Source organism: Myotis nattereri, assembly GCF_964212035.1.
Source record: "Myotis nattereri genome assembly, chromosome: 21".
NCBI lineage: Eukaryota > Metazoa > Chordata > Mammalia > Chiroptera > Vespertilionidae > Myotis > Myotis nattereri.
In genome coordinates, this window is record NC_138097.1 from 9,470,378 (window position 1) to 9,486,884 (window position 16,507).

Genomic DNA, 16,507 nt, shown 5'->3' on the forward strand with positions numbered 1-16,507 from the left:
ATGTGCATTTCTAAGAAACATACACTCTCTTAGATAACTATAGTACTGATATTATCTAACACAGAAGACGAATTTCAATGTATAACTTGAGGCCCTTTCCCTCCCCACCTCTTTAAAGAAAACCAACAGGAGAAAATGACAGCATGGTTTATAATTACCTGGAGTTGATCTGCATGAAACCTCATGGGGCCAAACTGCACATGAGATGTTGGTCTCTGTAAGAAAAAGACTTGCTTAAACTTTCTGTCTCTAATCAGAGCTACAGATGGAACTGAAACTCCTAGAGAAAAATTACCGAGAGTGAATAATTATTACACAGAGGAACCCCAGGGGTCTCCTCAGAACCCGGGAAGGTGCAGCGCAGGGAGCGGAAGTGACCTGAGTGAGTCCCGGCTTTCCTTTTCCTCACTGTGTGTGACTTGTCATGAAACAAGAGTTAAGTAAGTAAGCTTTCCAGTCTCCATTTGAGAAAATCAACAGTACAAAATTAAGGAAAACAGGAAGAAAAAATAAAGATACAGGCAGTAATTAATGACAATATCAAATGCTAATGACTAGTACGGTTTAAAAAAAAAACATGTATGTGAGTACACAGTGTTGGTCACCAGCTGAGGGCCCAGAGGAAAGTGTGGCTGGCTCAGGGCCAGAGCTTCCCTCCCGGGAACGCCTGCACATGTTGCCCGAACGGGGTGAGGCAGCAGCTGGTGCAGGCCAAGGACAGCACAACCTTCTGTCTCAACTATGACAGCGACTCACCGCTGCATCCAGTGCGAGAAACAAAAGAAGCTACAGGTTAAGTTTTTAGGAATGATGAGTGCTGCCTCCGTATAAGTTTAGAAATATCTTTTTAAGACGTTCCTGTTTTGGCAGTTCTATTTTACCACCGAACACTTTATTTACTCAATGAGGCTGCGTTCTGACCTTACATCCTGTCTAGGGGTATGTGTGGCTCTCAGGACCTCTGTGGAGCAGTGGCCCAGTCAAGTCCAACAACTGCTTACCACGGCCGCCCCCCAAGTCACCACCCCCAGGAAATGTGATGACATTACTCCGTGAGCAGACGTCAGCCGTGGGCCCTCAAAGAATAAACAACTTCCCAGCGGCTCTGGATAGGGGATCGGAACTACCGGAATCCTTCTATTTGCCCTTTCTTTGTGTATGAAAGTCAGTATCAAACTGGCCTAATCTGCCCTCTTAATAATATTTACGTTTTACACAAACATTTAGAAGGGAAAATCATTTTCCAATTAACTTCAGTAATGTCACTTGGATTTAATCTTTCAGCTTCAAAAGCAATTGGTATTTTTAGGTAACAGAAACAAACAGTATGTTCACAGGCTGATGCTGGTAAATCATACAGGTTGTTGCATTTGGTCTTTTGGATTTTTAAATATTTATGTATTTATTAAGATTCAGTTATAAAAAGGATTGTAAAATTAGGACTATCAGATAAGGATGATGTCCATTTGTATTTTTAATATTTTAAAGTAATTTTCGTGAATATGGCTGACAGAAACACGAACTAAATTATTAGAAGTTTTGATGAAACACATCAGACTTCTTTTTGCCTTTTTTCCCCCTAACTGACCTATCATTTAGATGTGACTCTAGAAGGCAAAGTTACTGGGTTATGAATCTTGATCATGGTGGGGGTGGGAGAGGAAATAAATAATTCCAACCTGTCTGAAATGTCTACACCTGGACCCTCCCTATTCCTTTGCCTGCTTTCATTCTCTGTGGCTCTTAGTCACCATTTACCACGTTACTGATTTTATTATTTATCTCCTTTTTAAAAAAAGATGTATTTTATTGATTTTCTACAGAGAGGAAGGGAGAGGGATAGAGAGTTAGAAACATCGACGAGAGGGAAACACCGATCAGCTGCCTCTTGCACACTATCCACTGGGGATGTGCCCGCAACCAAGGCACATGCCCTTGACGGGAATCGAAGCTGGGAGCCCTGAGTCCACAGGCCGATGCTCTATCCACTGAGCCAAACCAGTTAGGGCATTATTTATCTTCTTTATTGTCTGTCTCTCCCACTAGAATGTAAGTTCTATGAAGACAGGGATTTACCTACTTCATTCGTTGTTCTACTTCCAATACCCAACAGCCTGGCACCAGCAAGCATTCAAAAAATATTTTTGAACGAGTGTTTACACAACAGTTACTCTTTCTGAATCCATCTAGAAATCACATTCATACCAGCTTTGACATACACATGTACATGTTGTAGAATCTCCAGTTCTCAGAATAATTTCATATTCAGAGTATACTTCATAAAGGAACATGAAGGAAGGAATCTTACCACAAGAGAATCATGTGATCTCTCTCTCTTTCCTACATCCCCTTTATTAGGAACTAAAGTTATGCTGGGATAAGTTTACATTAATTGTACACAAACCTAGGAACCATAGTGAAGACTGAAGTCAGATTTTGTCCTGAGCCATACTATCTCCCCAGGCTTTGCCTGTACAGCCAGCGGCCATTCTCTCTCTCTCCCTTTTTCTCTCTTTCAACAAAGAGTGGTCATTTGATCAAAGGGACACAGCGTGGACAAGAATCAGGGGACACCAGTTCTTGGCTCAGAAGAGTCAACATTAATCCAGCGGTGTGTGTGTGAACCACCCACTGCTATGTTATAAGCAAGCACAGAGCTAGGTACCGGGAGTGCAAAGAACGAGTGTCTAACCCTGGCTATTCATAATTCTTAAAACATTAATCTATAGCTTCTTTTGTTTCTTACACTAGATGCAGTGGTGAGTAGCGGCAGGAGCAACATAAACAATGACGGTGTGGTTCAGCTTTAACAGAGAAAGAAGGTTGTATGCTGAATGCCTTGCTTCCAATCACATTTAAATCCCACTGAGTCCTTACCCTGTGAGTAAGGTGAACTCATTACCTCCATTCTACTGGTGAAGAAACTGCAGCTAAGAGCGGTATGGTTAAACAGCTGGTAAGGGGCAATGGTGGGGACAGGACACCATTCACTACAATTTAATTCCCGTGGTCTTCTCTTTTCTTGTTTTTAATTTTTATTGATTGCACAGAGCAAGAAAAGGAAGGGAGGGAGGGAGGGAGGGAGGGAGGGAGGGTGGGAGGGAGGGAGGGAGAGAGAGAGAGAGAAGGATTGATCGGCTGCTTCCTGCATGCCCCCCTACTGGGGATTGAGCCCACAACCCAGGCATGTGTCCCCAACCGGAATTGAACCTGGGGCCCTTCAGTCCACAGGCTGATGCTCTATCCGCTGAGCCAAACAGGCCAGGATAATTCCCGTGGTCTTTTCATGCTCCATTGAGAAAGACCTAAAACCACCCGACCCTAACCTCTAACTCAGTGATGGCAAACCTATGACACGCGTGTCAGAGGTGACACGCGAATTCATTTTGGGTGACACACATCGACAGAGACAAAAAATTGCATAATTCACGCCGAAACCGGTTTGGCTCAGTGGATAGAGCATCAGCCTGCGGACTGAAGGGTCCCGGGTTCGATTCCGGTCAGGGGCATGTACCCGGGTTGTGCGCACATCCCCAGTAGGAGATGTGCAGGAGGCAGCTGATCGATGTTTCTCTCTCATCGATGTTTCTAACTATCTCTCTTCCTTCCTCTCTGTAAAAAAATCAATAAAATATATTAAAAAAAAATTGCATAATTCAAATATTTGTCTCTCGCAATGGCCAGAGTTGGGCATCACTCGAGTAATATTATTACTCACGTTACTCATGATCAATAATGCAATTCTAAAACCGGATGTAAACATGTACATCAGTGTTGTGTAGCAAAGATACATAATGAAAACATCCAAGATACACTGTTCCAATATTGACATTAATATAAAAAGGTTAAGAATTGCACTATACATATAGCCACTTGGCCTGGAGGTCAAACACTCCCTGGTATTAGCTACAACAATCAAGGTTTAACTATAAGAATGCGCACAAAGACCACTAGGGGGTGCACCAAGGAAGCATAACAAAATGCGGAGACAAAGAAACAGGACAAAATTGTCAATGGAAGATATAGAGTTCAGAACCACACTTTTAAGGTCTCTCAAGAACTGTTTAGAAGCCGCCGATAAACTTAATGAGATCTACAAGAAAACTAATGAGACCCTCGATCTTATATTGGGGAACCACCTAGAAATTAAGCATACACGGACTGAAATAACGAATATTATACAGACTCCCGACAGCAGACCAGAGGAGCGCAAGAATCAAGTCAATGATTTGAAATGCGAGGAAGCAAAAAACACCCAACCAGAAAAGCAAAATGAAAAAAGAATCCAAAAATGCGAGGATAGTGTAAGGAGCCTCTGGGACAGCTTCAAGCGTACCAACATCCGAATTATAGGGGTGCCAGAAGATGAGAGAGAGCAAGATATTGAAAACCTATTTGAAGAAATAATGACAGAAAACTTCCCCCACCTGGTGAAAGAAATGGACTTACAGGTCCAAGAAGCGCGGAGAAACCCCAAACAAAAGGAATCCAAAGAGGACCACACCAAGACACATCATAATTAAAATGCCAAGAGCAAAAGACAAAGAGAGAATCTTAAAAGCAGCAAGAGAAAGAAACTCAGTTACCTACAAGGGAATACCCATACGACTGTCAGCTGATTTCTCAACAGAAACTTTGCAGGCCAGAAGGGAGTGGCAAGAAATATTCAAAGTGATGAATACCAAGAACCTACAACCAAGATTACTTTATCCAGCAAAGCTATCATTCAGAATTGAAGGTCAGATAAAGTGCTTCACAGATAAGGAAAAGCTAAAGGAGTTCATCACCACCAAACCAGGATTATATGAAATGCTGAAAGGTATCCTTTAAGAAGAGGAAGAGGAAGAAAAAGGTAAAGATACAAATTATGAACAACAAATATGCATCTATCAACAAGTGAATCTAAGAATCAAGTGAATAAATAATCTGATGAACAGAATGAACTGGTGATTATAATAGAATCAGGGACATAGAAAGGGAATGGACTGACCATTCTTGGGGGGAAAAGGGGTGTGGGAGATGCGGGAAGAGACTGGACAAAAATCGTGCACCTATGGATGAGGACAGTGGGTGGGGAGTGAGGGCGGAGGGTGGGGCGGGAACTGGGAGGAGGGGAGTTATGGAGGGGGAAAAAAGAGGAACAAATGTAATAATCTGAACAATAAAGATTTAATTAAAAGAAAAAAAAAGAATTGCACTATAAAGAGATTAATCTTTACTCATGACATTTTATTTTTACTCAAGTGACAAAATGCCCAATCCTGGAAACGGCCTCGTTATTGTCAACATGTGCCTTGGGTAAGCTTCCCGTGGGTTCAGGTGCATTCGGCAAACGGATGCACTTGATCGCCATGTTTGTTAGGAGACAGGAGTGGGAGGGTTAGAAGAAAAAGATATACAGTGCAACAGTGCTCGATGAGACATTCTGCGTGTCGGATAATTGATTACAGCACCATATATTTGTTGGCTATACATACTATCTTTGAATTGTTTTGCACCAGGAGTCAGTGCAACAACACTGCAAAAAGTTACTAGGTAAGAAACCTATCAACCTTTTATAAAAAACGCCGTGATTTATATTTATTTATTTTTGCAGCCTTGTGATGGAGAATCAAAAAAATAAAAAAGCAAGATTGAATGATAAAGGAAGTGGAAGTAGCAGTAGCCGACCCTTTCAAGACATATGGACCGAGATGTACGGGATTGTCGACAGAAACAACAGATCATTGTGCATACTGTGTAATGAAATGGTAGTAAGCAGAATGTGGAATGTAAAGAGACATTTTGAAACTAATCATTGTCAGCTCTTGAAAAAAAGTATCGATGAAAGGAAGGAATACATTTCTAGGCAGCTACACCTCTATAAAAGTCAATCAAATTCCATCATTAAATTCGTAAGATGCTCTACAAATTCAATATCAGCAAGTTACTGTATTGCTCACTCCATAGCTCAGCATGGAAAAGCCCTCAGTGACGGAGAATTTATTAAGGAAACATTTCTAAGATGTGCACCAGCTCTATTTCACGATATGAAAAATAAAGATGATATTATTAAAAGAATTTCTGAGTTATCACTCAGCAGAAATACTATCAAAGACAGAATAATAGATCTTAACAAAAACGTACAACATCAATTAAAAAAAAGACTTAAATAGTTGTAAATATTTTTTTCGATTTTTCTTGATGAAACTACTGATGTCACATCAAATGCTCGGTTGGCCATTATTGCTAGATATTCTGATGGTTTCACAATGAGAGAAGAGTTGATAAAGTTAGAATCAGTGCCAATAAGTACATTAGGAAACGAAATATGTAAGGTTGTTATAAAAACATTCAGTGACCTAAACATTGATATCTCTAAAATTGTGTCAGTCCCGATAGATGGGGCACCAAATTGGTGGGAAAAAATGTGGGATTCCTGAAATTGTTTATGGAAGCTATTAGACACCCACTTGTACCTTTTCATTGCATTATCCATCAAGAGGTGTTGTGTGCCAAATCGAGATTCTCAGAATTGAACGATTTAATGTCAGTTGTAACAAAAATTGTGAATTTTATAGCTTCTTGACCCCTTCACAAGCGAGAATTTTCTGCACTTTTACAGGAAGTTGATTCAACCTACAGTGGACTACTGATGTTCAATAATGTGAGATGGCTTAGTCGAGGTAAAGTACTTGAGCGTTTTGTGGAGTGCTTTGAAGAAATTACAGTATTTATTGAGAATAAGGATATGGCAACTTTCCTCAGATCAATGATCATAAGTGGGTCAGCAATTTGATGTTTTTTACAGATCTCTTTGTTCATATGAATGAAGTGAACTTAAAATTACAGGGTTTTGGCAAAAGTACTGACGTTATGTTTGGATACATCAAATCTTTTGAAAGTAAACTTAAAATTTTCAAGCGAGATATTGAAACTAAAACTTATAAGTATTTTCCTCGGATAAAAAAGTATTTTGAGAAGGCCACTACAACAAGTGTAATGGAGTCCGTACTTAGGTGCCAGAATATAGTAAACTCGTTATTTGAACAGTTCAGCGAAAGATTCAATTTAGAAGCCTAGGACAGACCATTAAAATAATTAAGTATCCGGATGTAGTTGTTTCCAGTACTTTGGAATTAAAGGATTTCCAATTGATGCAAACTGATGATTTAGAGATGCAACTTGCAGATTTTCAAGGTAGCATTTGGACTCATGTGTTTGTCGACTTAAGGTTGAAACTTGAAAATCTGGAACGAAATCGTTTGAATAATGAAGAAGAGTGCAACTACGAACAAGAAATTTTGAGTGCTTGGAACAGAGTACCTGACACTTTTAGCAACATAAAAAATTTTGTGATGGCTTTGCTAACAATTTTTTCATCAACATATTTTTTTTATTTATTTTTTTATTTTTTTAAAAATATATTTTATTGATTTTTCACAGAGAGGAAGGGAAAGAGATAGAAACATCGATGAGAGAGAAACATCGATCAGCTGCCTCCCGCACATCTCCCACTGGGGATGTGCCCGCAACCCAGGTACATGCCCTTGACCGGAATCGAACCTGGGACCTTTCAGTCCGCAGGCCGACGCTCTATCCACTGAGCCAAACCGGTTTCGGCCATCAACATATTTTTGTGAGACTTTGTTCTCAGCATTAAATAATATTAAAACATACAAAAGAAACCGGCTAACAGATGAAGTTAGTGGTGCTTGCTTGGCCTTGAAGTGCACCAAGTATGAACCTGCAATCAAAGAATTAGCTGACCAACTTCAGCACCAAAAAAGTCACTAACTTATAGTTTTCGTACCATTTGACTATCATTGTTTTTATTATTATTTTTTCCTAAATGTACATTGTTTTTCTGTTTTTGTTCATTTTATACGTATTTTTTTATTTTTCTTTGTTAAATGGCATTTAAATATATAAAATAAATATCAAAAATATAAATCTTTTTTTGACTATGGTTGCAAATATAAAAAAAAACTATGAATATTTCTATATGTGACATGGCACCATAGTTAAGTTAGGGTTTTTAAAAATTTTGACATGCCGAGCTCAGAAGGTTCACCATCACTGGTCTAGCTGAACCCGAAAAGCAGCATTCATCCGTTCAACAAATCTTTGTTGTGCAGCTACGTTATGTTAAACTAGAAGCCTGGTTGACGAAATTTGTGCACTGGGGGGGGGAGGTCCCCTCAGCTCAGCCTGTACCCTCTCTAATCTGGAACCCCTCAGGGGATGTCTGACTGCTGGTTTAGGTCTGATCCCTCTCACAATCGGAGACTGCTGTCTCCCTGCCTGCCTGATTGCACCTAACCAGTTCTGCCTGCCGCCTGATTGATGCCTAACTGCTGCCATGCCAGCCCGAAATCCCCCAACTGCCCTCCCCTGCCGGCCCGGTCACCCCCAACTGCCCTCCCCTGCTGGCCCAGTCACCCCTAACTGCCCTCCCCTGCTGGCCTAGTCATCCCCAACTGCCCTCACTTGCCAGCCATCTTGTGACCACATGGGGGCAGCCATCTTTGTGTGAGGGAGTGATGGTCAGTTTGCATATTACCTCTTTATTATATAGGATGCTTTTTAGGCACCAAGCAGCAACAGAGAACAAGACAGACAACAGGGAGAGATGTGACAGAGTCAAGAATCAGTTAAGGAAGGCCCCTCTGCAGCAGCAATGGAGGAGCGGTCTGAATGACAAGGAGGAGCCAGCCAGGAAGGACAGAGGAAGGAGCCCCAGGCAGAGGGAACAGGACAGCTGGTGCACAGGACCTAAGGGGGGTGGGGGTGGGGGCGGACAGGAAGAGCAATGCAGGGAAGGAGAGCAAGAGGGCAGGAGTGAGGTGGTGGCTGACAGGAGCCACAAGATGCAGAGCTTTCTATACCAGGGCAGGAGCTTGAGTGTCACTCCATTTTCATGAAAAGCCACTAAAGAGTTTTATACAAGGAAGTGACATGACCGAATTTTTACTTTTTTTAAAGATCCCTTTAGCTACTGGTGGAGCATGGACAGTGGGAGGACAAGAACAGAGGCAAGGATACCAGTCAGGAGGCTTCCAGAGAAGTCGAAGGGAGAGAGGGTAGCAGCTGGGCCTGGCAGTGTCCCTGGAGGCAGAGTGATTAGCGCTTGCTGATGGAAGGACACAATCAAATCAGACCGGAGTTCTGATGTGTGACGTGCAGTTTTATATCAGTATTGCATACGCATCCTAATAGAAGCTGGCGTGGGTCTGCTTGGTCCTTTCCAGATCCACCCACAAGATGGCACTAAGATCTACTCTGAGGCGTAGCTTCTAACCTTTCCCTGGTGCCTCTCTGAGCAGGCGAAGCGCTGCATATCCATGCCCACGTCCTAGTCTCTCTTCTTCTCCCCTCACCTGTTCCTGATTTTCTCTTCAGTCAATTTAAACAGCAAATATTTACAATGAGCCTTTTATATGTTACCCTAACTGAACAACAAAGTTGAGTCGCATGCTAGGGTATAACCACCTAGACCCTTTTTCCCCTAGCCCACAGTGTTGGGCAAAAATGGTGTCTCGATTAAATGAGCTATTTTTAAAAATATGTTTTTAATGATTTTTAGAGAGAGAGGAAGGGAGAGGGATAGAGAGGAACATCGCTGAGATGAGAGAGAAACATCATCCGTCAGCTGCCTCCTGCATGACCCCTACTGGGGATTGAGCTCAAAACCCAGGCATGTGCCCTGACTGGGAATTGAACCCGTGGACTCTTGGACTCTGGGTCGATGCTCAACTGCTGAGCCACATCGACTGGGCTAAATGAGCTATTTAAAGAACAGTTTTAGGCTTATAATAAAATTGAGAGGGAGGTACAGAGATTTCCCTTATACCTCCCATTCCCACACATGCATAGCTCCCCCCATCATCAATATCACTCACCAGAATGGTACATTTTTTTTTACCAAAGATGAACCTATACTGACACATCAGAATCACTTCAAATCTATATTTTACATCAGGACTCACTCTTGGTACATACATTCTATGGGCATGGACAAATGAATAATGAATGAGATGTATTCATCATTAAAATATAATGCAGACCCCTAACCGGTTTGGCTCAGTGGATAGAGTGTCGGCCTGTGGACTGAAGGGTTCCAGGTTCGATTCCAGTCAAGGGCATGTACCTTGGTTGCGGGCACATCCCCAGGAGGGGGTGTGCAAGAGGTAGCTGATCGATATTTCTCTCTCATCGATGTTTCAAACTATCCCTCTCCCTTCCTCTCTGTAAAAAATCAATAAAATATATATATATTTAAAAAATATATATCATGCAGAGTACTTTTTCACTGCCCTAAAATTCCTTTGGGATTCATCTCTCCCCAGCCCCCACCTTGGCAACCACTGATCCTTACACTATCGCCATCGTTTTGCCTTTTCCAGAATGACATATAGTTGGAATCCTACAAGTATGTAGTCTTTTCAGGTTGGTTTCTTTCACTTAGTAAGTAATGTGCATTTAAGGTTCCTGAACGTCTCTCATGGCAAAAGACCCTAGAGTAAGGAAATGAAAAGGTAAGCCACTGAAAGGGAGAAGGTATTTGCAGAACATATAACTGACCAAAGGCTCAGATAATCTAATCTAATAAAATAGAAACATGCAAATTGACCATACCTCCACTACACTCCAAGCCACGCCCACCAGCCAATCAGAGCGACTATATGCAAATTAACCCAACCAAGATGGCGGCCAGCAGCCAAGGAGCTGGAGCAAGCAGGAGGCTTGGTTGTCCCGGCGATGGAGGTAGCCAAGCTTCCCGCCTGCCCTGGCTGGCTGTGGCCTCCACTCAAAGCAACAAAGTTCAATTATAGAAGATAAATAAATCCCAGATACCTGCTTCCAGCCAGCCTCCACTGGGAGCTTTGGTGGCTGGGGGCCGTGGCCAGCCTTCAAACAGCCATCAGCCCCTCACCCAGGCTGGCTAGTCACCCCAGTGGGGATTCCCCACCCTGAAGGGGCGGTGGCCAGCCTGCAAACAGCCATCAGCCCCTCACCCAGGCACACTAGCAGGACCCCCCTCCCTGAAGCGGGTGTGGCCAGTCTGAAAACGGCCCTCAGCCCCTCACCCTGGCTGGCCAGGCACCCCAGTGGGACCACCACCCTGATCCGGGACACCTTTCAGGGCAAACCAGCCAGCCCCCACCCATGCACCAGGTCTCTATCCTATATAATAAAAGGTAATATGAAAATTGACCCTAACAGCAGAACAACTGGGAATGACTGGTCACTATGACACACACTGACCACCAGGAGAGAGGGGGAGCACTGCTCTGCCAGAAGCCCTGAGCAGGGCTCACAGCTGGCGAGCACAGTGGTGGTGGCGGAAGCCTCTCTCGCCTCTGTGGCAGTGCTAAGGATGTCCGACTGACAGCTTAGGCCCACTCCCTCTAAGCCGGCAGTTGGACATCCCCAAGGGCTCCTGGACTGCGAGAGGGTGCAGGCTGGGGCAAGTAGATCCCCCGAGTGCATGAATTTCATGCACCAGGCTGCTAGTATATAAAGAATGATTGAAGATCGGTAAGAAGAAACCCACCACCTGGTTGGAGACTGCCTTGCACAAGCATATGATACCAATATCTAAGGACTTAGAACAGTGGCTCTCAACCTTGGCTGCACATTAGAATCACCTGGGAATCTTTTTAAAATCCTAATTTCTGGACCTCATCCTCCAGAAATTCTGTTTCTTTGTTACTAATGTTGTGGCCCCACCCCATAACAAAGAAACAGAATTTCCCGAGGATGAGGCCCAGAAATCAGGATTTTAAAAAGATTCTCAGGTGATTCTAATGTGCAGTCAAGGTTGAGAACCACTGACTTAGAAGGATAGTAATCTTCTGCATCAAGATTCAGCTAGGAAAAAAAAAGGAACTCATCAACGATCTCTAAGTTTTAACAATTTTATAAGTTTTAAGCAGGAAATCTGAACAGATATTTTAAATTTGACAAAACCAATGTCACCAGCTAGAGTCTCCTCTATTGTAAGAGAATTTTGAGAAAAACATGGAAAAAGAAGCATCTGCCTCTTCCTTGTGTGTTTGGGGGGAAATGAGTTACTTATGCAACGACTACACAGTGGAACGCTTTGTTTCCATAGAGATTATGACACAACTTAAATTAGAATATTCCGATCTGAATTGAGAAGTGATCTTTTTGTCTAAGTGAATGGTGTATTCAGTGTGAATAAAAGCTCCGCACATCTGCTGATATCATTTCCTCTTTACTTCAGTAATAATTAATCATGAGACTGCATCCACACAAGTCCTAAAATGGAATTCCTATTCTCCAAATTTAACAAGTGCCTCAAAATATGTAGTGAATGACAGATTTTTCTACAGGATGTACAAAAATACTGAACACAAAATACTTAAAAATATTTTTTGCTCATTTCACATCTATTTACACTTAAGCATTCCCTGTACTCACTGTCTTAATAAGACAAAAGTTAGTTTAGTCTGCCTTCTGTCGTTACTACCTGAATTCAACAGATAAACTGTACACCGGTGCATGAAATTATTAATCTGATGCACAAAAATATCAGAATGCTAACTTTCAAAAGCAGCAAAATAGATGGTCTATAAATACAGTCTATTCAGGGGCTCCACACTGCCCCAGATAAGGCCTGGACTCTCTGAGACAGCATTCAAGGCTCCAACTGCGCGCCCCCAGCCCCCCTTCAGAACTCCTGACAGCCCATCTCTCACTACTGTGCCGTGGCCACGTGGCTCCCTCAGCGTGGCACACTCCTGCATTCTTCCTAATTGCTCCTCATCTTTCAAGACTCAAGAGAGGCTAAGCTCTACCTATGCCTCTGGCCCCAACCTCCATCTGGAGGAGGTGTCATGCCAAGGTGTATTCCATGGGCCCTAGATTTCTCTGCATCACATTAGAATCTTATCCTGTTTCCCCTACCGAAACGAGCTTGAGTTCTATTCACTTGCATAAAACTGGCACCCAAAAGGTAGTGTTTGGCAAAGGCTGAATGAACCCGTTACTGAGTAACGGACATCCCCATCGCTGCTTCACGTTTTGATTATATATCTTTCTAAAGGAAATAGCTAAGAAAACAGAATAATCCAAATTGTTAGAGTAGGATGAAGATTGGCTAGGTTTCCTGACTGGTTTATATTATACATCATTCTGCTCTTTTTCTCATTTCACTGTGAAATCTTTCCAGTGAATGGATATTCTATCTCATTCTCAAAGGTCTCCACAGAAATGATGCAATTTTTAATTCAGTTACAGTTGAGTATATCCTCAATTAACCAAATATTCAAACAAAATTCTATGTGATTAGATTCTCATCTGTTGCTACTTTGGGCATATTGGCTCCTCATATCAATTGCTATTTTCAACCATGTTTTGTTTTGATATTTTAGAATGTGCCTTTGAAAAATTATTTCCCATTTAAATTGTAAAAAGTGAAAAACAGCATTGGTTTTGAGGACACATAACTGAATCTGATATGAAGCATGATGCACAAAACAAAAAGTAAACCTTCTAGTTCAATCAAAGGTACAATTTTCATATAAAAAAAGTTAGGATACCATCTTGTGATTTTGCAAACACACACACACACACACACACACACAAAGTGTAAAATCAATAACAAATAAAAGCAAAAATATTTTGTACATTAACAATTTTGAATGTACATCTATATACACTTCAAATATTTTTACCTATCAAGCAAAATGAAATTCAAATTTTTCATGCTGATTTAATAGTGTACAAAAATTTTCCTAACAAAAAGAGGACTTAGAAATAGAGAAGGTATCAAACATATATGGCAGTGATAAGGAATAAATAAAAAACACGAAGTTATAATTACCCTCAGAGAATGAAATAAAGCAGACCACTTATGCAAGTGACTGGTTTCACTTATTACATGTTGATTTTTCCAAAAGTCCTCAGTAAACAGATAGCTGGAAGACCTGGGCAAGCACCCAGATTTCCAGCACACCAAGGCCTTCTCAAGAGAACAACACTGCTCTGGCCGGATGGCTCAGTTGGTTGGAGCATCCCTGTACACCGAAAGGCCAAGGTGTTCAATTCCCAGTCAGGGAATCTGTTATGTATGTAGTACCTAGGTTGTGGGTTCAATCCCTAGTCAGGGTGCATAAGGGAGACAACTGATTGATGTATCTCACATCAATGTTTCTCTCGCTCCTTCTACCTTCCTCTCTAAAAATCAATTTTAAAAAATTGATTTAATCCTCGGGTGAGGATTAAAAAAAAAAGAGCAAGAGAACAGGTGGACAACAGTCATTGGATTTAGGGTGCACTCTAACCCTGTAAGACCTTATCTAACTATTTACATCTGCAACGACTCTATTTCCAAATACGGTCAACAATCTGAGGGTCCAGTGGACATTAAGTTTGGGTGGATACTACTGGACCCAGTATACTCATTAAGTCACAAGTGCAACCTCAAGTAATTAAAAGTGATGAATCCACTTCATTTATATAAAGTTCAAATCTGCCAAAACTAATCTATAGTATATTTTGTGGGGATGGAGTGACTGAGAGAAAATTCAAAGCCAAATAGGGTCCTGGAATGTTCTATTTATTATTAATTTTTAAATATATTTTTACTAGAGGCCCGGTGCACAAATTTGTGCACGGGTGGGGTCCCTCGGCCTGGTCAGCAATCGGCCCATCTCAACCAGTCCCAATCATGGAGGAACCATGGGAGGTTGGCGGCCGTGGGAGGCTGGCTGTGGGAGCGCACTGACCACTAGGGGGCAGCTCCTGCGTTGAGCATCTGCCTCCTGGTGATCAGTGTGTGTCATAGCTACAATTGTCCGGACATCATGGTCACTTAGGTTTTTATACACACTCACACACACACACACACGCACACACACATATATATACACACACACACATATACACACATACACACACACACACACACACACACACACACACACTAGAGGCCCAGTGCACAAAACTGTGCATGGGTAGGGTCCCTAAGCCCAGTCTGTGATCAGGGCCATCTTCAGCCCGATCACCAGTCCCCAGTCCCACCGCCACCCACCCCAGGTTCCCCATTCGCCATGATCAGAGCCTGCGGGCTGGGGGGAGGGACCATGAGGTCTGCCTTCCACCTGCTTGCCAGTCCCCAGTCCTGCCCCGCCACTGCCCACCCTGGTTCCCCATTCACTATCCAGCGATCAGAGTCTGTGAGCAGGGAAGGGACCAAGAGGTGGTCAAGGCACCTCATAGCGACTGGTTGTTCTGGTAGTTACGCTGTTATGGTCGCTGGCCTTTAATTATATAGGATAGATTGATTTCAGAGAGGAAGGGATAGGGAGAGATAGCTAGAAACATCAATGACGAGAGAGAGCTTCCTGCACGCTCCCCACTGGGGATCAAGCCCACAACCCAGACATGTACTGTGACCAGGAATCGAGCCATGACCTCCTGGTTCATAGGTCAATGCTCAACCACTGAGCCAGGCCAGCCAGGCTGCAATGTTCTATTTCTTGATCTGTGTGCTGGTTACATTGAGAAAACTTCATAAAGTTGTACACTAATGATTTATATATTAACTGCATTAACTTTAAAAAGATACCCGATCAGCACTTCAGTTTGCACTGGAAGGAAAGGCCTCTCTCTCCAGCAGCAGGGCCAGTGGCAGGGGCAGCACGCCTGTGGGGAAGGGGGGGGCTTCTCTCCCCCTCCCTCCCTCCCTCGCCTGCTGGCTGCTGGGTGTAAGGCAGGGGCAGCACGCCTGTGGGGAAGGGGGGGGGCTTCTCTCCCCCTCCCTCCCTCCCTCGCCTGCTGGCTGCTGGGTGTGAGGCAGGGGCAGCACGCCTGTGGGGAAGGGGGGGCTTCTCTCCCCCTCCCTCCCTCCCTCGCCTGCTGGCTGCTGGGTGTGAGGCAGGGGCAGACGACAGGCCCAGGGAGGTACCACTAGATAATCTCTCACTGTTGGGCGTGATGGATTTTTAAAGCATTGTTGTCGTTTCTCTGGAGTCTCTCCTGCTGTGTCCCTCCCACTGCAACTCCCTTCAGATGGGCAGTGCCTCTCCTCCAGATTCTTTCCAGCCTTCCCTCGTTTTCTACCCTGGCACAGACACACAGGCTTTGTGCTGGGCTCCCCTCTGCCTGCTCAGCTAACATCGAGGGCAGGGACCCTTTAAGAAGGACCCCATGTCAACATTTTCTCTAGATCCAGCACCTGCCGAAGCCAAGCTGTGCTCACAGCTCTGCTCGCTGGCACTAGTGATTGCTCAGTGGGAGGGAAGGTTGGTACATTCAGCTTCAAGCCCAACAGGCTTTCAGGCAGGTGGTGGCTCTGCCCGCCTGAGGTGAAGACTCTGTCGTTTAATGTCTGGGGTGTCTTCTGTTTACACCCCCATTTTACTTATAGGGACCTCCAGGAAAGGACCTCCATCCACTGCTCAGACGTATGTCAAGAGCTGCAGTCTGAATGAATGGAGAATGAAAAGACAACGGGGATGCTGGAGGAAGAAAAGGAATGCGATACCTGACTGTTACT

At 43.3% G+C, this 16,507-nt stretch overlaps 1 protein-coding gene across 1 annotated transcript in view; it reads right to left on the bottom strand.

Moving 5' to 3' along the window:
* PDE8A (phosphodiesterase 8A) overlaps nt 1-16,507 on the bottom strand; it is a 105,867-nt gene that overhangs the window by 49,206 nt on the left and 40,154 nt on the right. The window contains exon 2 of the mRNA XM_081114726.1: nt 159-215. Within this exon, the coding sequence (XP_080970852.1) occupies nt 159-215 (57 nt within the window). The remainder of the gene's footprint in view (nt 1-158; nt 216-16,507) is intronic.